Source organism: Macrotis lagotis, chromosome X, assembly GCF_037893015.1.
Source record: "Macrotis lagotis isolate mMagLag1 chromosome X, bilby.v1.9.chrom.fasta, whole genome shotgun sequence".
NCBI classification, from domain to species: Eukaryota; Metazoa; Chordata; class Mammalia; order Peramelemorphia; family Peramelidae; genus Macrotis; species Macrotis lagotis.
Window position 1 is genome coordinate 625096398 of NC_133666.1, and position 23227 is coordinate 625119624.

Sequence of the window (23227 nt, forward strand, 5' to 3'; positions counted from 1 at the left end):
ATTAGGGGAAAAATTGTAAAAGTCAAAATAAAATCTTTAAAATAAAAACAATATAAATTCCATATTTGAAAAACATAAACCTCTGGTGACTCTATTTTTATGATGAAGACTTTTTATGTTTAAATCATGTTTTGTAAAAATAATTTCTAATAATTTCATGAAGTTATAGAAATAGATATGGATACCCTGATTGGGTGAATACTAACTTAAATCCAAAAGCTTCTGGCAAGAAGAAGACTCCATCTCCTGTCCTATACTGTACTCCATTTTTCATTGCCAGACCATAGAGCACCTTGTAGTCCAGCTCCTCCAAAGGCTCTGCTACTTTGGGAATTTCCTTCTGCCTCATTTCAGCAAGACGAGCACAACTTATACAAAACCTAGAAGAGAGGAATCAAAATATCAGTGATTTAAGCAGAAGAGAATAAAGACTAAATATCCAACCTATTGGTTTTGTCCTGGCATAGGTACTGATTTTAGAAAAAGGGAGAGGACCTTTGCTGTACTGGATTCCTAGACCTTGATAGTTCTGTCTGTTCCACATTTTCTTCAATATTCTATTACTCCAAGAGATACAACTCCTAATGTTCTCTGTGGCAATGGTCAGAATTAAACAATGGAACCTTGGACTGAACTGCAAACACAGACTTCAGACAAACAAGAGACTTCATTCCTAAACACTCACTTGTATTTGTTATCTTCTGTAGGCTGGATGTTTGGAGGAGATTCAAACCTTGCATAGTCTTGATCATACCACATCTGGTAGAAATAGGTCCTGCCATCATCTTCAACCATTTTAATCTCCATGTCCAATCCCCCCTTTAGAGATAAAACAGGTTTTTCATGCATGAATGCGAACATTTTAAGACAACAGAATGTAGTAGCACAGCAAAGCTAAGTCACAAAGTTTGTGCCTACCTCCATGGACCAGTTTTCTGAGGGAGCTTTATAAATAACATTCACTTTGCCATGGATATAGGAGAGCTGCATATCTTCACACTCATCTACCAAGAAGAGTTCCAGAGGGTCTGATGTTGCCCCAAGGACAGTATCTATTCCAGCACAGAACCAATGAGCATGGAACATCTGTCCACTGCTATCTTCCCATAATGCAGTGATTCTAGAATTTAAAAGAAAAACAATTCTAATTGCTCAATTAAAGAACATTATGTCACATTAAAAAAAAAGCTATTTGATGCTTTCTCCTTTAGAAAAGTCTAAGTCAGAATATTATGTACATTGTCAGTCAGGATCTCTGGGTCAGATATTTTCACTTCATTTTTAATTTGTCACAAGAAAGGATTTAATCTTGAAGGGTAGATGGAAATCTAAAATGAGACAAGCAACACAAACCTTGCTAAATATAAGGGTTTGGTGGGATCATCAGGACTGACAGAAACACAGTCTCCTACTTCTAGAGTTTCAGAGTCAATGCACACTTTCTGATAGTAATCCTTCTTCCCATCACTCTGTAAAACAAAAACATTGTTTATAGACCATATATGTATATATATAGACAGCTTGATTTCTGACCCTAAAATTCTAATTTTGGGTCTCCATTCCTTCATCCTTTTCTCTATAACTAAAAATTAACAATTACTTTATATTACTCAAAATACTAGTCTTCAGAAGTTGACCAATAACCCACTTCTTAAACATATGAGAATATATATCACTTTGGCTAGTGACTACAAAAAGAGTAAAAATATCTTGCTCTCTTACTATATGTAGTGCAGGAGAAAAGGGGACATCTCTCCAAATCCAAAAGGGGAATGATCAAAACAACCTTCCTCAAGCAGGCATTTGTGAAGCCAAAGAGAGGTATTAGTGCCAACTGCCAACTCTCCTGAAAATGCCTCAAAAACCAAGGCTGGGAAAAGTTTAAATAAATTTTAATAAATATTTTAAAATGTGTAAATATTTTCAAAAATAAATTGGAGGGGCAGCTAGGGGATAGAGCACAGGCCCTGAAGTCAGGAGGACCAGAGTTCAAATCTAACCTCACATAACTGCCTACTTGTGTGACCTTGGGCAAGTCACTTAACCCCATTGCCTTAAATTTTAAAAAATATTGGAAAAAAATATACTCTTCTTAGAACATTCATTCAAAACCTCAATTTCTTGTGACTAATTGGCTTGACTAAGCAGTTAACAAATTTTACTATTTCTAACTTCACATCTCAGCTGGGACAAGCTGTGTGATCTGATCCCAAGCAATATTTAACTCTGTGCCTCAGTTTCTTCATCTATAAAATGAGCATTGGCTCTCAATGTTGTTATGAAGATCAAATGAGATGTTTGTACAGTGCCTAGGCACAAGGTAGGTGCTTAACAAATGTTTTCCTCCCCCTACTTACAAAAGCTACCACTATAGAACAGGCCCTCATCACTGCACATTTAGATTATTGTAATAGCTTCCTAATTGATTACACAGGCTCAAATATCCCTCCCCTGCCTCAGTACTACAATCCATCTCACACACTACTACCAAAGTAATTTCATTAAAATATAAATCTGTAAACCTAAATAATTTGAAAAATATTAATTGCTCATTGGTAGATTGGGCCAACAACAAAAATGGCAACACAACCTAAATCAATTTATTTCATCAACATCATGCCAATCAAATACCAAAGGTTTGCTTTATGAAATAAAATAATAACAATATTCATCTAGAGGAACAAAAGTTCAAGGACCTCAAGGAATGGGGAAAAAAGGAAACCTAGCATTACCAAATCTCAAATCATATACCTAAAAACAGTATTCATCTAGATGATCTGCTATTGCTTTAAAAAACTGAGTGATAGATTAGAAACAGATCAGGTCTATAATATACAAAAGCAAACAATAATATCCTATTGGTTCAGAAAATCCACAGACCCCAGTGACAAGAGTAAAGACTATTTGACAACAGGAAAGTAGAAATTAGGCTTTTAACATTTCATATGATATAAAGAAAATTTCAAAAATTGATTAATGATGTAGACAAGAAAGCTCTATCATAAGCAAATTAGAGACATTAGAAATTATCTTTTCAATCAAGAAAGCTCTATCATAAGCAAATTAGAGACAGAAGAAATTATCTTTTCAATCTATCAATAGAGGAAGAATTCCTGACCAGTCAAAATATCTGGGGCCATAGAAGATAATGGACAATCTAATTATACAAAAATAAAAAGTTTCTGCACAAACAAAACCAATGCATTAAAATCAGAAGTAAACAGATTAACTGGGGTTGAGAGGTGGGGTGAACTCTACAGCAAGTTTCTCTGATAAAGATATTAGGAAATTATTCAAATTTTTAAAAAAGTAAAAAAAAAAAATAAAAAAACTTTCAAAAGTAAATAATTAAAAGGTATGTAGAAGTAGCTTTTAGAGGAAGGAATCCAAGCTATATGAAAATTATAAAAATATAAGTTAAAGCAATTCTGAAGCTCCCTACTCACATAGCCCCATCATATTGGCAGAGATGGGGAAAAAAAAAGAAAATTACAAAATATTGGAGAGACTATTGGAAAAGAGGAATATTATAGCATTGTTGATGAAGTGTTATGAATTGACCTAGACATTCTGAAAAGCAATATGGAACTACGTCCCAAAAATCGCTAAACAATACTTTGAACTAGTGATATGATCAGGCCTAAACCTCAGGGAGAACAAATTTTAAAATATAGGATACATACATACAAAAATTATTTATGGCAGCTCTTTTAATAGTTGCAAAAAACTAGAAACTAATCTGAAGGGGAAACTACATATTAGGAAATGGTTAAATAACTTAAGGCCCATAAATGGAATGGAATACTATTGTACCATTAAGAAATGACAAAAGGGACAGGTTAAATGAAAATTGGGAAGAACTCTATGAATGATAAAGAGTGAAATGAGTAAAAACTGTAACAATCTGTACAATGACCAAAATTCTATAAAGAAAATTTTTTTTTAAATTTTAAAATTTTAACCAATGTTAATAAACTACAATTTCAGAAGATCCTTAAAGATAAGTACACCTCCTGACAGAGGAGAAATGCTTTAACATAAAATGGAAAAATACATTTTTTTGGCCTGGCCAACGCCAAAATTTTTTTTGCTTGACTATAATTATGAAGTTTCTATTTGTCTTTATTTTTGTGGTGGTTGAAATTGAAAACAAATGAAAAAAATTTTTTTAAAGTACAGAAATGACCATATGGCTCCCTTAATTAACACCAGTGGTTTTCTATTGTCTCTATGGTAAGATATAAATTCCTAAGTATTTTATACTCTGCTCCAACTTTTCTTCTAGACTCATTGGAAATTATTCTGTGCCTTTTCCTGTACTATACATTCAAGTCAAACTGATGTTCTTTCTGTTCTTCATATACAACTTTGCCATTTCCCATCTGTATGCCTTTACAGTCTCTGAACCACATGGCTTGGAATGTCCTCGTTCCTTACTCTTGTCTCAGTGCCTCTCTCTTCCTTTAGGTCATAGGCTAAACATCACATTCTATATAAAGCCTTTGCTAATTCTACTCAAAAGTTTGTGCCCTCCTGATTACTTAGCTGGGACTTGGACAAATCACTTAACCCCATTGCCTTGCAAAACCCCCCAAAAATTTGTGCCCACCCTCTCAAACTGCCTTGTATTTAACTACTTTGCATATAGTTGCATTTTGATTTTATATTTAATATATATATATATGTATATATTTAAAGATACTTGTCAATGAACACTTCTTAAGGACGGGCCTCTGTTTGTATCTCCAGCACCAAAGCATAGCATTGGCATATAACAAGCACTTAATATCAATTGATTCTAAAAAGGTACTAACAATAGTCTCTACCCTATTTGCATATATCAACTTAAAGTCTGCCAAGTGTTTTCCTGACAATAACCCTGTGAGGTAGATAGTGCAAAGGATTATACAGGTTTTTTTGTCAGAGGACATCCTGGGAGGGTTGGTGAGCTGGGTAACAAAATCTTCCAGCTGTTCCGATTTCCAAAAAACCTGAAAAGTTAAGCATCCTTGAAATTAAATGAAGAAGAGAATTTTTTGACCACCAGAAACCTCCATGTGTTTCTTAGAACAGAAATATTAAAAAATATATATATTCCTAAGAATGAGAAAAAAGAAACTTTTTAAACTATTACCTTGATTGGAGCTCCAACCCAGGAGATCCTTGTCTTGTTCTGTTTCTTTTTCCTCCCTTGAAGCATTTTTTTGGGTGAGGGCATTTCAGGAATATTATCATCAACTTCTTCATCTTCATCAGCCTCTCTCACAGCCAGATTTGGACACCTAGAAAGTCACTGATCTTCAGTATAAGATTTTAAGATGAACTCTGGTGACTAGGAATAATTCATGTTTATTATATAGAAAAACAAAGAGCCTCTTTGCAAGAACAAATTACAATAGCAGCTCTCTGAACTAAGTCAAGTCTGTCTCAAATGTTTCATTAGGAATCTGGGATCTTAGAGCCTGCCTTTCGCTGCAGAACAATAAGCATAAGCATATTGGTAACAGACTCTACCAAACTGAACAGCCTTCAAAAAAAGACCCAAATGGAACCATGAATTCATCCAATCTTTCTGGAGAGAAATTTGGAATTATGCCCAAAGGGCAACAAAAATGTGCATTCCCTTTGATCCAGCAATACCACTACTGGGCCTATACCCTGAAGAGATGATGAAAAAGGGTAAAAACATCACTCATAGCAGCCCTGTTTGTGGTGGCAAAGAATTAGAAATCAAGTAAATCTCCATCAATTGGGGAATGGCTCAACAAACTGTGGTATATGTATGTCATGGAACATTATTGTTCTATTAGAAACCAGGAGGGAAGGGAATTCAGGGAAGCCTGGAAGGATATGCATGAACTGATGCTGAGCAAGATGAGCAGAACCAGAAAAACACTGTACACCCTAACAGCAACATGGGGGTGATGATCAACCTTGATGGACTTGCTCATTCCATCAGTGCAACAATCAGAGGTAATTTGGGGCTTTCTGCAATGGAGAATACCATCTGTATCCAGAGAAAGAATTATGGAGTTTGAACAAAGACCAATGACTATTACCTTCAATTTAGGGGGAAAAAAACTTATCTTATTATGTAATTTTGCTATCTCTTATACTTTATTTTTCTTCCTTAGGGATATGATTTCTCTTCCAGCATTCAATTTAAATCAATATATACCCATTGAAACAATGTATAGACTGGCAAATTGCCTTCTGGGGGGGGGGGGAGCAAGATTAGGTGAAAATTCAAAATAAATAAAAACTCAAAATAAATAAAATCTTTGGGGGAAAAAAGAGACCCAAAGATGACCACATAATGATTTTCTAGGGACCAAACTACTTAGATTGAGAGAATCACCACATAGTTTGACTACAGGATAAAATATGATTCAGACCCCAGTGGCTCTTTAAGGCTTTTAACTTAATACTTTTACAAGTTTTTATGGAAAAAATAGACAACAAATTTTGATTTTTCATTTTAGTGAGAGCCCTGTGATAGCTCAGCTTCTTTTCCTAAAGCTTTTAGTAAATGCATAGAGGACCGCATAAAACTGTACTGTGAGCTGCCATTTTGGACAGTCCTGTCCTAAAGTATAGAAGATGAATACCTTCAAAGACTGGACTTCAAGCCTTGCAGGAAAGTGATCAAGAACTGGACATGAATGAAAAGTTGAGAGGAGTCTTTTATATGATGAGCCCTAACGTGGGACATTTCTTTATAAATTTGTGTTATCCTAAACAAGAAAAGAAAGCACCCAGTACATGACATGGCTCCTAAGAAAAGCTGTGTTTTTACCTCCTCTGTAGACAAGCCTGCTTGCTGCGTCCACTGCCACCAAATTTAATCATATCCTGACAGGCTTTACATTTTCCACACTCGGGTTGTTGGCAAACCTGGAATAAAAGAGTATCTTGTTTTCAAAGGTTATGACTGAAGCTAATAAATCTATATTAAAAATTGAAATCATAAAGAAATATAAAAAAGCCATCTGAGGAGCAGAGTTAAGATGGCAGCATGAAGGCAGGAATTCCAGAAACTCATTCACCAAAAAAACTCCAAAAGCCATCAAATTATAACTCTAGCAAAATTTAGGGGCAGAACCCACAGAAAGACTGAGTGATACAATTTCCCAGTCTAAGACAACTTAAAAGTTCCACAGGAAGATTTGTTCCACCGGGACTGGGCGTGGGTAAAAGCCACAGCATAACTGCAGTAGCAGCGCAGCACAGCTGGGTAGGGCACCTGAGTCTGTGGCAGAGGGGGCAATTTCCAAACCTTTTCACCCAGGGATCATTGGGGACAGCCAGAAGAGCTAGTGAGAGAAATTGGCATCAGGCTATGACAGAGCTCAAAAAAAGACTTTGAAAATCAAATGAGGGAGTTGGAAGAAAAACTGGGAAAAGAAAGGAGATGCAGGAAAAACATGAAAATGAAGTCAGCAGCTTAGTCAAGGAAATCCAAAAAAATGCTGAAGAAAATAGCATGCTAAAAACCAGCTTAGGTCAAATGGATAAAACAGTTCAAAAAGTTACTGAGAAGAATGCTTTAAAAAGCAAACTTGGCCAGATGGAAAAAGAGATAAGAAAACTCTCTGAGGAGAACAAATCCTTCAGACAAAGAATAGAACTCAGGGAGATTGATGAATTTATGAGAAATCAGGACTCATTACTTCAAAACCCCAAAAAAATGAAAAATTAGAAGAAAATTGAAAAAAAAACTGATATAGAAAACAGATTTAGAAAAGATAATTTAAAAATTATTGGAATACCTGAAAGTCATGATCAGGAAAAGAGCCTTGACATCATTTTCAAAGAATTACTACAGGAAAATTGCCCTGCTATTCTAAAAGCAGAGGGCAAAATAGAAATGGAGAGAATCCACCGATCCCCCTGAGAAAGAGATCCCAAAAAACCAACCACTAGGAATATTATAGCCAAATTCCAGAACTCCCAACTCAAAGAGAAAATATTACAAGCAGCCAGAAGGACACAGTTCAAATATCGTGGAGCTGCAGTCAGGATCACACAGGACTTAGTAACAGCTACATTAAAAGCTCGTAGGGCTTGGAATATAATATACCGGAAGGCAAAAGAGCTTAGAATGCAGCCAAGAATCAACTACCCAGCAAGGCTGAATGTCCTCTTCCAGGGAAAAAGATGGACTTTCAATGAACCAGGGGAATTTCAAATGTTCCTGTTGGAATGGCCAGAGCTGAACAGAAGGTTTGATCTTCAGATACAGGACTCAGGTGAAGCATGGAGATTGGAGGAGAGGGGGAAAATATGAGGGACTTAATGATGAACTGCATGTATTCCTGTATAGAAAAATGACACTGATAATAATCATATGAACCTTCTCAGTTAATAAAGCAGGTAGAAGGAGATTTTATAGTTGAAGCACAGGAGAAACCTGAATTTGAAGAAAAAATAGGTGTAAAAATGGAGTCAATAGAAAAAAGGGAAATGTAATGGGAGAAAGAAAAAAGAGAGGGAATAGGCCAAGATATCTCATATAATAAGATTTTTTTTATTACAATGAGCTATTGCAATGATATGGAAGGGGGGAGGCAAGGGGGAATGAGGGAATCTTCGCTCTCATCAGAAGAGGCTTGGAGAGGAAACAGCATATATACTCAATGGGGTACAGGCATCTGGAGTAAGAAGGAGAGGGGGGGACAGGGGGAAGGGGGGTAATGTGAGTGATAGAGGAGAGGATGGACCATGGGGGGAAAGTGGTCAGATATAACACATTTCACTTTTTATTTCTTGCAAGGGGCTGGGATTGGATGGCCTGTCTGGGACCACAGGGCCAGGTGGATTCTGGGCCTAAGGGGTGGTATGGGGGCTGGAGGCCTCTTGGCCCCAGAGCCAGGGATCTGTCTGCTGCACCACTCAGCTACCCTACAGCAGAGTCAGAGTGAAAGGAGAGAAAAAATATAGTACATGGTAGCAGAGAAATATGAAAGGAGGGAGTTGCAATCAACAATGGCAACAGTGGAAAAATATGGAAGTAAGTTTTGTGATGGACTTATCATAAAGAATGTGATCCATCTGCGACAGAATTGTTGGTGTTGGAACAAAGACTCAAGCACATTTTTTTATTATTATCATTTGGGGAGGGGGGTGCAGGGCAAATGGAGCTGGGTGGCCTGCCTGGAGCTGCATAGCAGGGTGATCGTTGGTTGTCTGAGGCCAGATTCAGACCCGGGTGCTCCTGGCTCAAGGGCCAATGTTCTGTCCGCCACCCAGCCACCCCTACTAGTATTACTATTTTATTTTATTTTGGGTCTTTTTTTGGTTTCTGCAGGGTAGTGGGGTTCGGGTGGCTTGCACATCACACGGCTGGGTGATTGTTGGGTGTTTGGGACCAGATGTGGGCTTGGGTGCTCATGGCTCCAGGGCTGGTGCTCGGTCCATTGAGACACCTGGCCATACCTACAATTATTACTATTATTTTTTTTAATTTTAATTTTTTTCTCTCCCCTTTACTTTATTGCTCAAGTGAGTCTATATTTATGGGGGGAGAGGGTATTTTGTTTACTCTTAAACAAGAATATTTTATTAATGTATAAATAACATTATTTGTACAAAATGAGAATATTAAATAAAAAATTTTTTTAAATTAAAAAACAAACAAAAAAAAGAAATAATATGGCAAAATTTCCCCTGAAATCCTAGAAGTAGAGGATAAAATAGAAATTGATGGAATTCACCAATCACCTCCTGAAAGAGATCCCAAAAGAAAAACTTCCAGGAACATTATAGCCAAACTCCAAAACTCCCAAGTCAAAGAGAAAATACTAAAAAGTTGCTAAAAACAAGCAATTCAACTACTATGGCTCTATAGTCAGGATTACACAGGATCTAGCAGCATCTACATTAAGGGCTTGTAGGGCTTGGAATATGATATTCTGGAAAGCAAAAGATCTTGGTTTACAACTGAGAATCAACTACCCAGCAAAACTGAACATCCTCGTTCAGGGGAAAAGATGGGACTTTCAATGAAACGGGACTTTCAAACTTTCCTATTAAACAACCAGAGCTAAACAGAAAGTTTGATCTCCAAGTACAGGACTCTGGTGAACCATAGAGGGGGTGGAAGAGAAGGACTAACTATGAGGAACTTAATGATGTTGAACTGTTTGTATTCCTGCATGGGAAGAAGATATTGATAACTCATATTAACTTTCTCATTTATAAGAGCTGTTAGGAGCATATATAGACAGGGAACAGGAAGAAGCGGGACATAATGGTGTAATACAGTAAAAAGATGGATCAATGGGTGATAAAGGAGAAAGTACTGGGAGGAAGGAAAAGGAGATGAAGAAAAAGCTAAGAAATTTCACATAAGAGTCAAGAAAAAGCTTTTTCAATGGAGTGGAACTGGGGAAGGTGAGGGGGAATGAATGAGCTTTCATTTTCATCACAAATGGCTCAGAGAGGAAATAACAGGCACACTTAATAAGGTATAGAAATCTATCTTACCCTAGAGAAAAATGAGAGGAAAGGGGTAGGTTAAGAGGGAATGAGGAAGGAAGGGGGGAGTAGGTGATAGAAGAGGGAAGATCATAGGAGAGGGCACTCAGATTCAACACACTCTGAACACTCAGAATAAAAGAGAGAATAGAACAGATGAGAGTGAGGAGGAACAGAGTGGAGGGAAATACAGCTAGTGATAGTAACTGTGGGAAAAATATTGAAGCAACTTCTCTGGTGGTTATGATGGGTAAGGCAACTCATCCCAGAGACAGAGCCATTGGAATCTGAACACAGACTGAAGTACACTTTTTTTTCCCTCTTTCTCACTACTCTTGAGGTTTGTCATCTTTTTTGTGGGGAGGAGGGAGTTTTATGATTACTCTCACAACAAGATTATTGTAATAATATAAAATAAACAAAAAAAAGTCAGATGAAGTTTCATTAAATAGTCAGACAACACAATTTTCTCCTAGAGATGGAAAGATAGCATTGACTTTAGAGGAACATTTCTCTAAGACCTACACACTCTATAATGTTACTCCATAAGAAGGAATGGAACAGTACTGAGAAGAAATTAAACACTTTGTGCTCCCTGAGTGAGGGTTGTCAGAGACCATCCTAAGCTTAGATTGATGGAAAGTGCAGCAGAATTTTGAACACCTAGAAGGCTGACAAAGCACCATCACTAATAAAGATTTTACAAGTCTACAACATGAAGAAATGAAGTCCTGGGGGCGGCTAGGTGGCGCAGTGGATAGAGCACTAACCCTGGAGTCAGGTATACCTGAGTTCAAATCCAGCCTCAGACACTAATAATTACCTAGTTGTGTGGCCTTGGGCAAGCCACTTAACCCCATTGCCTTGCAGGAAAAAAAAAAGAAAAAAAAGAAAGGAAATCCTCAAAACTGCTTTTTCTGAGTCATCAAATACCTTGAATACTCAAAGATAGTTCATCTAATCTAATTACATTAGCTTTTAGGCAGTTGATATTTGTTACCCACTGAAAACCATTTATTATCCAAAGAATAACATTCAGGACAAATATCTTGTTCATCAAGGATCATACTTACAATCTCAAAGAAAGTTGTGTCCCTAAAATTTTCTTTGTACTAACTCAAATTTTAACTCTATCCAAGTGTGTGTTACCTCACAGACACCACAGCGCCGCCGCTTCATGGCATTCTCCTTGTCTTCTTCTCTTTCATTCTTTTCAATTTGCTCTGAGAAGAAAGTATCAAAAATCAAGTAGACTAGTTTGGTGGTAGTGGCTTTGGTTGGTCCTTTTTCCTTGTCTATTTTGGTAGGATGTCTAATAGCTTGTCGCCTTGCAGCTCGTCTGAAAGTCAGAAATCACAATAACAAATAAGAATGCTTTGATCAAGAGGCAAAATAAAGGGTCAGCATACAAAATAAAATGGAATGGAAAAAAATTATCTTTCTAAATGTATAGATTCAGTGTCTGCACTGCAAAAATAATTAAGCCAAAGAATTGGAAATTGAGGATCCCCATCAACAGGAGAATGGTTGAAAAAGTTATATGCTAAGAAATCAGGAGCAGTCAGATTTTAGAGAAGCATGGAAAAGAATTGCATAAACTGATGCCGAGTGAAGTGAACAGAACCAAGAGAATATCGTACACACTAACAACATCTTGAGATAATCAACTGTGAGAGGCAGCTCCTCTCAGCAGTTCAGAAATCAAGGAAACTCTTCAGAGTCCGGCTATGGACAATGCCATACATATCCAGAGAGATAATTATGGCATCTGAATGCAGAGCAAGGCATACTATATTTGCTTTTTTTTTTAAGGTTTTTACAAGGATTTGAACCCAGGTACTCCTGACTCCAGGGCCAGTGTTTTATCCACTGCGCCACCTAGCCACCCCTCATATTTACTTTTAAAAAACTTTTCTGTTTTTTCTTTCTCATTTCTTTCCCTTATCCCTTAGTTCTAATTCCTCTTTCACAACATGACTAATATGAAGGTATCTTAAACATGAATGTACATGTACAACTTTGACCAGACTGTTCAATGCCATTGGGGGGGGTGGGGGAGAGGGAAAGAGGGTAGTAGAAAAATGTGGAAATAATAAATATGCAAATGGATAAATGCTGAAAAACTACCAATGCAAGTAATTGGAAAAATAAAATTCAATAAAAAAAAAATTTCAGGCGTTTTAATTCAGAAAAGATGCAATCGATCATCAAATCAGAAAGATCACCTCCTATTACACCACCAGTCATACCAAGGAGGCACTAGAAGATTTTCACCAAAATGCCCAAACCAGGGAAATGAACATACAAGGAATTCTATCTCCCTCTAACAATCTAAGTCTGTCATATGGATTATCATACTAATAAGTAATTTCAAGATTTTACAGAATAACGCTTTAGAATTAGAAAAGTTTAGTCTTTGTGACTATCAAAATGGAAATAATTCCTTTTTAAAAAAATATATCATTTTTATCTTTTTGTTTATGCTTAGGGTTTTTTTGGCAAGGCCACAGAGTTAAGTAACTTGCCTAAGGTAATTAAGTGTCTGAGACTGGATTTGAACTCAGGTCCTCCTGACTCCAGGGTCAGTGTTCACCCACTGAGTCACCTAGCTGTCCCAAATTATAATTCCTAACAATCCTTACCTTTTCCCCAAGGTGACACCAGCTAATTTAATTAAATCTCTCATGCAGGGTGTAATAATGACAGGTTGCTCATCACTATCTCCAGCTTCATCATAACTTTCTACTTGTTCCACCACAAATTGAGCATGTCGAAGAAGAGAATCTTCTGTGAATCGATTGAAATTCAGTCCAGCTGGAGGAACAGTGGTCTTTTAAAAGGAAGGAGACACAAATAAAAATAAAAAGTTAATCTTCTCTTATCAACAAGCAAAGCTACCAGTCTGAATTTAAGGTTTTATATTGGAAACACTTCTCATAATCAGAAAAAGATCAGCCTGGCATTATGTCAAACTTTATTGATATGGAATAATAGGAACAGATTCTTTAAGAGCCCCAAATTCTATTTTCTATTTGCAATTAGCTTAGACCTTGCATTCGGCAAGTTAAGGATTGAGCACACTTACTTCAATCTTATTGAGCAAATCTTCATAACTGACATCAGGGTTATTCTGTAAGAATTCAACAACTATTTTACTCATATAGATCTTCTCCTGCATAAGTGCAAATATAGGTGCATATTCCTCACTAGGAGCCATCAGAATATAATCTGCAAATGCTAGAAGATAAAATGGATTATATATAGTGAGGAAATGACACAGGGAAACACAAATGAAAAACACTTAAGGCAACAAATTCAGCTGAAATGGAGTGAGTACAAGAGCACCAATGATGAATATATCAATTTTGAGACAGCACCTGCTTTCCAAAAGACCCTGAGATCCTCCAGCCTGGAAGCTACTGGATGAGGTAGTGCAGTAGGTCTGAAGTCAGGAAGACTCATTCTCTCAAGTTCAAATCTGGCCTCAGACACTTACTAGTTGTAGGACCCTGGGCAAGTCTCTTAACCTCATCTGCCTCTGTTTCCTCATGTGTAAAATGAGCTACAGAAGAAAATGGCAAACCACGCCAGTATCTCTGCCAAGAAAACCCCAAAAGGATCATGAAGCATCAAGAGTAGCATAGCGGGTAGGGGGCGGCTAGGTGGCGGAGTGGATAAAGCACTGGCCCTGGAGTCAGGAGCACCTGGGTTCAAATCCAGTCTCAGACACTTAATAATTATCTAGCTGTGCGGCCTTGGGCAAGCCACTTAACCCCGTTTGTCCTTGCAAAAAAAAAAAAAAAAAAAAGAGTAGCATAGCGGGGCGGCTAGGTGGTGTAGTGGATAAAGCACCAGCCTTGGAGTCAGGAGGACCTGGGTTCAAATCTGGCCTCAGACACTTAATAATTACCCAGCTGTGTGGCTTTGGGCAAGCCACTTAACCCCATTTGCCTTGCAAAAACTTAAAGAGTAGCATAGGTTAGGGACAGCTAGGTGGTGAAATGGATAGAGCATCAGCCTTGGAGTCAGGAGTACCTGAGTTCAAATCTGGCCTCACACAATAATTACCTAGCCGTGTGGCCTGGGCAAGCCACCTAACCCCATTGTCTTGAAAAAAAAAATCTAAAAATAAAGAGTAGCATAGGTTGGTACTAAGAGTACAGGATTTAGAGTTAAAAGAGTTAGAAGGTCTGGCTTGAAATCTTATTATTTCTCAGTCTCAACTGCATCCATAAAATGAGGGGATTAAACTTGAAGACAAATAAGGTCTCTTCCAGCTCTAAATCTATGATTCTATGATTCTCTTGAAAAGTAGTAGACTGCATGTACAGAATTTCAAATTCATTATTTGTCAGTTTATTTTGCTTAATTGCTCTTTGCTATAACAGTGACATGAAAACCAAAAATGTAGAGAAAAGATTTAACAATGTAAAATTATCACCAAAAATGAAAGAAAGCTTTTAAAATAAGCAAATCTAGAATCTCAGGCTTACTGTGAAGTTTTTAAGCAAATACTTAAGAACCAAGGTATAGTTGGAACTAGCTTTAAGAAAACAACTAAGCTAGCTTTTCATTAAAAGGTGAATCCAATTTGAAAAGAACAAAAATTTGACTTTTTTCTTTAGTTTTGTAAATTTTCAGGTTGGGATGGGGCGGGGGGGGAGACCAGCATTTATGAAGTACCTATTATGAGAATCTATTTGTACTAAGTTTTCTACAATTTTATCTCATCTAAACCTCACAACAACCCTGTGCTCTTATTATCATTCCCATTATACAGTTGAGAAAACGCAGGCAGAGTAGAATCCCTCAGCTAATAAATGCCTGAGAGTGGATTTACACTGGGGTCTTCCTGCCTCCAGGCACAGCCTTCTGTCCATCTGGCTCTAGGACATCCATGTAGCTGAGGCAGGGACAGCAACCCCTAACTTCTGCACACACTCAGCTCTGGTCATCTGAAGACCCTGATCAAGGGGGTTGACTCAGAGAGTTTGTAAATACCCAGTTTTAGAACTTGATGCTTTAGAAAAATGGTGCCAAGCACATCAAACCAACTCCCACTTTGACAGTACCTGTGGTGAAGCCAATCAAAGCTTTCTCGCCACCATCAAAACCAGTGATCCACCATGCATTTATGGGGCCAAGTTTTTTGGCTCTAACACCACCTAAGGAAAAAACAAAGAATATACATTTAAGTCCTTTTTTTTGTCTTTTAACAAGAGGCAAAGAATATTTGAAGTTTGACTAATGAAACCACAAGTAAAATGTCTTGTGTTCTGAATGGTATCAACAACCACAATTAAAGTCTGAGATTCCTCACTGTTACAGCTTGGTGGCCCTAGGTCTTTCTAGTTCAAGTCAGGTAAATATAAGTTCTGCCAAGTTGGAATGATTTCTGGGACAGATTTCGTGGCGGAGTCACCAAAGGCCCTGTCTCACTATTTGGTGGATTCATCACCAAAAAAGGTGAATAACAGGTGAGAATTTAGAAACCACAGAAAATTCACAAAGACAATTTAATATATCTAGTGATTATAACTGTCAAAAAAAAGAATATTTATATCAGTGAATCAATGATTCTTTTTTACTAATTCACATTTAATGTCAAATATGTCATTTCTAAGTGGTCAAATGACACCAAAAATTAGTCCCTCAGATTGTTATTATAAAGATTTTGGTAAAACCTTCAAATTCTAAGAATTTTCTAACACAACTAAAACGTCTAAATGAAAGGCCTAATGTCCAAATGAGTGTACAGCACTAATATAAAGAAAATGGAATAATATTAGTCAATTAGAATGGGTTCTTTCATAAAAACAGAAAAAGATCGTAGAATAAATTTTATTAAATGAAAGGTACAAAGCAAAAAACAAAACAATCAGAAGAAAAATCCTATTTTTAGATACTTCAGGTAAAAATGTTTTCTTAAATATCCAAAAATTTACATAATTTTATTTTTTTAAAATCCATTTCCAAAAGTATAAGAACTCTTAAGAACAGATATAGGTATAAAAAACAAGTCACCAGAAAGCACCTGAAGACTTGCTCAAACTAATAATAAAAATACAAATTGGGAATGAGCTACTATCCTTCAAGTTTTAAACTGGTCAAGATGGTAGGGCTATGACATTGCTGATGGGAGTTGTAAATTGGTACAATTTTTTAAAAAGCAATATGACAACATGCAATAAGCTAATGAATTGTCCATATCCTTCAATGCACTGAACGCTTAGAGTACAGTCATTATCCCTTAAAACTGGATGTCTTTAAAAAAAGGAAAAGTTCTGTTGAAACAAAAATTCATGGCAGTTTTGAAAAGCCAAAAAAACTGAAGAACTCCTATATGTACAACGATTAGGGTATTACTGAAGAAATGCTATATAGGAGGAGAATGTACTGGAATATTATGTCAAAGAAAAAGGACAAAAGCTAAAGAAAAGACATGAGGGGCAGCTAGGTGGCGCAGTGGATTGAGCACTGGCCCTGGAGTCAGGAGGACCTGAATTCAAATCCAACCTCAGACACTTAATTGCCTAGCTGTGTGACCTTGGGCAAGTCACTTAACCCCAGTGCCTTAATTAAAAAAAGTTTATAAGAAAAGACATGAAACTATGCAATGTGCTTTCCATTAGTAAAGAAGCTGACTACAGACACCAGCACAAAGAATAATCAAATTCAAATATACACAGATCATTCAGAAGAGGACTCAGAAGTAATGTAACTTTTATTAATAATCAAGAGTTAACATGCCCTTCAAACATTTTTCCGTGATTGAAGTTTATGGCATTACATATGATCTTTATTTAAATGTTGGTTGATGGTTATTCAATTAATAACAAAATCAAGGCTGTAAAATACTGTCTGTCCCAAATATGGTACCCTAAAATATGTATTCTTACCATCCAGACATGGGTTGTCATCGTAGATTGGTTTTACTGTCCCACTGAAGTAGAGTTCTATATTCTTCTCAATTAGGCCTGTATCAAATGGGCACAGATGGCCCTTCTTATCATAAACACTAGTGAGGGAGGGAAAAAAGGACTTTTTTGTAACTATCCTACTACAAATTTAAACCAGATACTGCAGTACTATGAAAGCCAACTCCTTTAATTTAAAGGGATTATATCTGAGTCCTGGGCTCAGTAAGCTCTTATAGCTATCATAACATGCACATACTTCCCCCAACCAAGGATAAGAAAACACAGCATCAAATGTATACAGAAAGTCCTCATTAACTTTGGACTTCTCTAAAGCAATGCTCATATATGATCATATTTGAAGCCTCCCTTGAATTCCCTCCTTCAAATAAGAGAATCATCTCTTTCTTTCAATTCTCACTGAATTTTTTTATTTCTTATAACAACATACTTTTTTTTTTAAGTTTTTTGCAAGGCAAATGGGGTTAATTGGCATGCCCAAGGCCACACAGCTAAGTAATTATTAGCTGAGGCTGGATTTGAATCCAGGTACTCCTGACTCCAGGGCCAGCGCTCTATCTACTGCACCACCTAGCTGCCCCAACAACATACATCTTATAAGGAAGTAACATGCCAGAGCAAAAAACCCAAGATTCGATCCCAGCTCTATTTACTATCTGTGTGATAAACCTAGGCGAGTTTCCAAATTCTCAAGTTTCAGTTTCTTCACCTAAAATTGAGGTACATTATGTACACACTGATATTTTTCTACCTCACAAGATTGTCATGATAATCCAAAGAGAAGGTATAAAAAGCACCCTATAACTATGGAATGCTATCTATGGCAAACTGATATATGCATAAATGATCTCCCCTATTGGATGTCCCTGAGAGTGGGCACTATTTTTTATTATTTCCTATAGTCCAACCCTTCAAATATTTGTCAAATGAAGAATTCCTATCATTGTCAAAGGGAAGGCAACCTCCAAAATGTGGAGATGGATTCAATTCAGAAACAATCCAAGGTAGGCTTCCAAGACAAGGACTAAAGAGGATTCTCCCATAACTACAGTTAACAGACATATTCTAAAAGTGCCACAACATAGAAGTATCTTCCATGAAAAGCTATTGGGGTAGACATGGGGATAAACTAGTTCTCCTCCTTCAATTTTTCCCCTATCTTTCTTTTCCTTTTGATCTCAAACCTTTATTAAGGCATAACTTAGAATTCTATTACAGTTCTTACTTGTATTTACTAAAGAGTTTCAGTGAATAGTATATAAAAAATACAAAGCAAATAAAATGTATTTCTCTAAGCAAAAAAATAAATTTTGAGGCCCTCAATGGATTTTTCTCCTGTGGTTACTTACAGGAAAAAAAGTTTCTCACCTCAGAGTCAAATATTTTCCCTTAACTGAATCTGTCACAATGATTAACACAAGAATCACAGTCCCAATTTCATCTCTCCAACACTCATGTTACCTGAAGGATGTTACTCTATGCTGTGGGAGATCATCATAACTTTCAAAACCATCTTCGTTGGCATCAAAAATGGATAATCGTTCATCTGTTAACATCTCTGGCTCATCCAACTAAGAGACATTTAAGAATTATGCAAAATAATTATACATAATAAATTCATTTCAATTTATTTTTATGTTATTTTAGCTTACCATACATTTTCCTAACTACTTAAAATTCTCTCATTTGTTCTTTCTTTTTTTAAAATCTTAAACAGGGTGGTAATATAAAAAAACTAATTAATAATAACTATTAAACCATCCACATCCTAAGTTCCTTTCTATATTTCAATTACTTCATTCCAAGAAATCTGTTAAGTTATTCAATCATCCCTCAACTTAGTCCTACTTCTGTGCATATACAGAAAATTTTCCCCATGCCTAAAATGTATTTCAATTCTTTCTTATTACATGTCTTACAAGGCTCATCAAGCTCTTCCTCAATGTAGTGGTCTCTGATCCACAGCCCACCCTACCCCATCCCTGGTTACTAATGTTCCTCAATTTACCTTCCTATCGCTCATCACCAAACAGAACAAAAACTCATTCAGGGCAGGAACTGGCTTTACCAGACTTTTTGTTTTTAATATCCCTTATGCCCAGTATGGTATCTTACATAGAAGTCATTAATAATTGTTAGATTGGAAAGGGGGAAAAAAAACTTACTGCACCATCAGGATCTCCTTGAAAAAATTTTAGATCAGGGTCATCCAGGTACTGCCTGCAATCCATACACTTGGGAGGGGTGGACTGCAGGGATCACATAAGTAGCATTTAGAAATAGTTAACAGTTCCCAATTTCTAGCAATTATATTAGAAACTGACATATATACTTTTTTTGAGACAACAGAGATAAATCCTGATTTAGGTAGCTACAGTCATATTTTAAGTTTACCAATAAATGTTTCCAACAATTTGGTAATAAATTATTTTTGAAGGAAGATAAATCACATCTCAATTTAGATTAAGTTCAGATTTTCTTAAATGAGGCAACTCCTAAAAAACACAAAACTAGATCTTTCTGAAACTAAACTTATCCCACAAATCCATCCCCTAAACACTGGCCATTTAACTGTAGTTTCAAAAATAGTGCTATATAAATTCTTTTTTTTTGTTGTTGATGTTGTTTTTATTTTTTGCAAGACAATGAGGTAAAGTGGCTTGCTCAAAGTCACAAAAGTACTAAGTATCCAGTGTCTGAAGCCAGATTTGAATTAAGATCTTTTTGACTCCAGGGCCAGTGCTCTACCCACTGTACCCCTAGTTGTCCCAAAATCAATTCTTGAAAAAAGTGCTTGAAGTTTAGTCCAATGGTCCAATATTATTAGCTGGAAGAGAAACTCTTTCTACCAGTTTGAATAGTGATAATTTAAAGCTGAAAAATTATGAATTATCTAATCCAACCCCTCAGTTTATATTAGAGAAAAGGGATCCCCAAAAAAGGCTAAAAGACTTGTCCAGAGTTATCTATTATTAGTTTATCTACTGAACAAATTTAGACTTTTAGTTCTATCATACTGGGTTGTATATACAAGAATAATGCATTTACTAAATACACTAGTATCTCCAATTCACAGACAACTTACCTTTACAGGTAGAACAGCTTTGCTTTGAACTACTTCTTTTATTTCAGATCTGAATAAAAGGCACAAGATAAGCAATGAAAATTCAACACTAAGACTCAACTTCTGCTAAATAACTTCTCAGTAACTCCTCATTCCATCTCTCCTCCCAAATTCTATGTAAGCCTAGGAAAGCTTCTACTTCTGTCTTCAATAAAGAATGCTCTAGTTCCAAATCTAAAATCCGGAGACTAAAAAAAGTAAACAGTAACCAGTAGTAGAAATATAGCTAATCTATCAAAATTTAAATCTCATAATCTGATGCCTTGGTGTGGTGTGGGGCACACAGGCTAGTGATCTAAGATATTAGATGGAGTTGTGAACTGGTCTAGTCATTCTTGAAAGCAATTTGTAACTGTACCTAAAAAAGTAACTGCATACCCTTTGACCCAGTAATGGCAATATATGTGTGTATGCAATATAGTGCATGTGTGTATAAACACACACATGTATATACACATACATATATGTGTATATATATCTCAAGGATATAAGATATAAAGAAGAAAAAAGAAACAAATCTCTACATACAAAAACAAATATAGCTGTTCTTTTTATAATGAGGAACTAGAACCTGAGGGGATTCTCATCAATCAGGGAAAGGTTAAAACAAACTATGGTATATGAATATGATGTACTACTGTGCTATAAGTAATGATGAATGGGAGTTTTAGAAAAATATGGAAAGACCCATATGAACTGGTGCAAAGTAACGTGCAGAATCAGGAAAAGTATTTTATACAATAACAACATATTATAAAGACTCTTGTTCTTGAGTAATACAGTTCATAAACTTTTTTTGTAATTTAATTTTTTATTCAGTTTTAAATTTTTTCCTTTTCCTCTGTCACTCCCCTAATCATCAAGAAGTACAAGAAGAAAAAAAGCAGAAATGTTAAAAATATTTAGTCAAGCAAAGCAATTCCTGTATAATCCTTGTGTTTTTTTAAAAAAGAAAGAAAATATGCTCTGAGTGTATTCTTGAGTCAATTAGCTGGAAATGCATAACTTGTTTCATTATGAGTTCTTTGAAATTGTGGTTCCTAAATCTTTCAAAATTATTTATTTGTCTTTATAATAAAATAAAGCCTCTAAAGAGGCTTCCAACCAAGCCCAGGTATCACTATATCTGAGGACCAACATGGCTAAGCTAAAGTTTGGTCCAATGGTCCAATCTTAAACAGGGTGGTGAGTAATCAATAACTATTAAATCATCCACATCCTAGTTCCTTTCTATATTTCAATTACTTTACTCCAAGAAATCTGTTAATTTATTCAATCATCTTGAACTTAGTTAGTCCTACTTCTGTGCAAATACAGAAAACTTTCCCCATTCCTAGTGAGGAGGTAATAATTGACAAACTCTTTGGGCATAGCAATTTATGAACAAAGGAAAGATTATCATCTGTATAAACAGGGGTACCTACGCTTAAGAAATTAAAGATCTTTCCCAAAGTATCACAGTGCAACTCCCCTGCTTACTAACAAAGAAAACAGGTTCAAAGAAGACAAGAGACTTGTCCATGTTCCAACAGAGAAAAAAAGCATAAGTGAATCCCAGGCCTACATCTCATTACACTGAACCTCACTGCTTGGGTCAGTAATAAATACTAGTTCCAAAAGGATACTATTTATTTTTATAAAACTAATTTTATAAAAATTATTCCCAAGAATATAAGAGATAAGAATCCAACCCAATAAAATGAGAAGTCCACTTTCTAATTTCTTCAGTAAGGTCTCAGAGTATCTCAATTGATCTGACTGCTGACTAGCTCTGGCCTCCTACTAGAAATCCCCTGATATCTTTTCCTTGCTCCCCAGAATAAAATAATTGTAAATAACACAAGATCAGTAAAACCAAAAATACACGTTTCTTACCCTTCTTTGACTTCAAATTTCATTTTCTTTTCCCCTTGTTCCTAAAATGGATAATTAAAAATGAAAAGATAAAAAACTTCATTAAAAGATTATGCTAAGAAAGGTACCAGAGCCAATTGACTGATGCCTGCTACTTTACTAGAGGATATGGGAAATGTAAAGACAACATGATACTCCTGACCTCAAGTAGTTTACAATATAGTTGGTGTGAATAGTGTGTGTGTGTACACACACACACACACACACACACACACATATTCATCAAACTATGTATGCATATATGCAATCCACATAAATGTACATATTCATATACATTTATTTATTTCCTATATAAAAAGTGGTAGACTTTATGTTACTAACTAGAAATACTACTGGAATTATAAAGAAAAAAATGAGAGTAACCTGGAATATTTAGGGAATCACTTTTATAAGGAATCTCCACTCAGTAATAAAAATATTCCTAAAGGACAGTTATTTGTCAAGGCATACAGCCTTTCTACTTTGATTAGAAACCACTCTAAAGTTGTCTATCAAAGTGAAAATCATTTTTAAAAGGATACACAATATGGCCCTACATAGACAAAGATTATAAAATAACTTTCATATAGTTATTAATAAGCCAGCATTTCTATAAGTGATAGCTAATGAGTCAGTATAAGATTCACTTGTAAAATGGTATAGAAGAATTATTATGAAAAATAAATCAAGGCTAGCTGGAAAAGCTAAGTCTCCCTTCAAAATCAGGCTTAGCTTGAAATAGCTACCTTTATAACTTTAAGAGCATAGGCACTTATGTGAAAATAAAGAACTTCAT

The 23227-nt window shown here is 35.9% G+C and overlaps 1 protein-coding gene across 3 annotated transcripts in view; it reads right to left on the reverse strand.

Annotated features, from left to right (window-relative positions):
• LOC141500272 (DNA (cytosine-5)-methyltransferase 1) overlaps window positions 1-23227 on the reverse strand; it is a 55181-nt gene that overhangs the window by 17521 nt on the left and 14433 nt on the right. For all 3 annotated transcript variants that reach the window (XM_074203341.1, XM_074203342.1, XM_074203343.1), the window contains 15 exons: window positions 22414-22454; window positions 20500-20548; window positions 19580-19663; window positions 18876-18985; window positions 17376-17494; window positions 15549-15641; window positions 13562-13713; window positions 13119-13306; window positions 11626-11815; window positions 6797-6894; window positions 5135-5282; window positions 1354-1469; window positions 919-1120; window positions 686-819; window positions 207-380 (listed from right to left, as the gene is read on the reverse strand). In XM_074203341.1, the coding sequence (XP_074059442.1) occupies window positions 207-380; window positions 686-819; window positions 919-1120; window positions 1354-1469; window positions 5135-5282; window positions 6797-6894; window positions 11626-11815; window positions 13119-13306; window positions 13562-13713; window positions 15549-15641; window positions 17376-17494; window positions 18876-18985; window positions 19580-19663; window positions 20500-20548; window positions 22414-22454 (1898 nt within the window). The remainder of the gene's footprint in view (window positions 1-206; window positions 381-685; window positions 820-918; window positions 1121-1353; window positions 1470-5134; window positions 5283-6796; window positions 6895-11625; window positions 11816-13118; window positions 13307-13561; window positions 13714-15548; window positions 15642-17375; window positions 17495-18875; window positions 18986-19579; window positions 19664-20499; window positions 20549-22413; window positions 22455-23227) is intronic.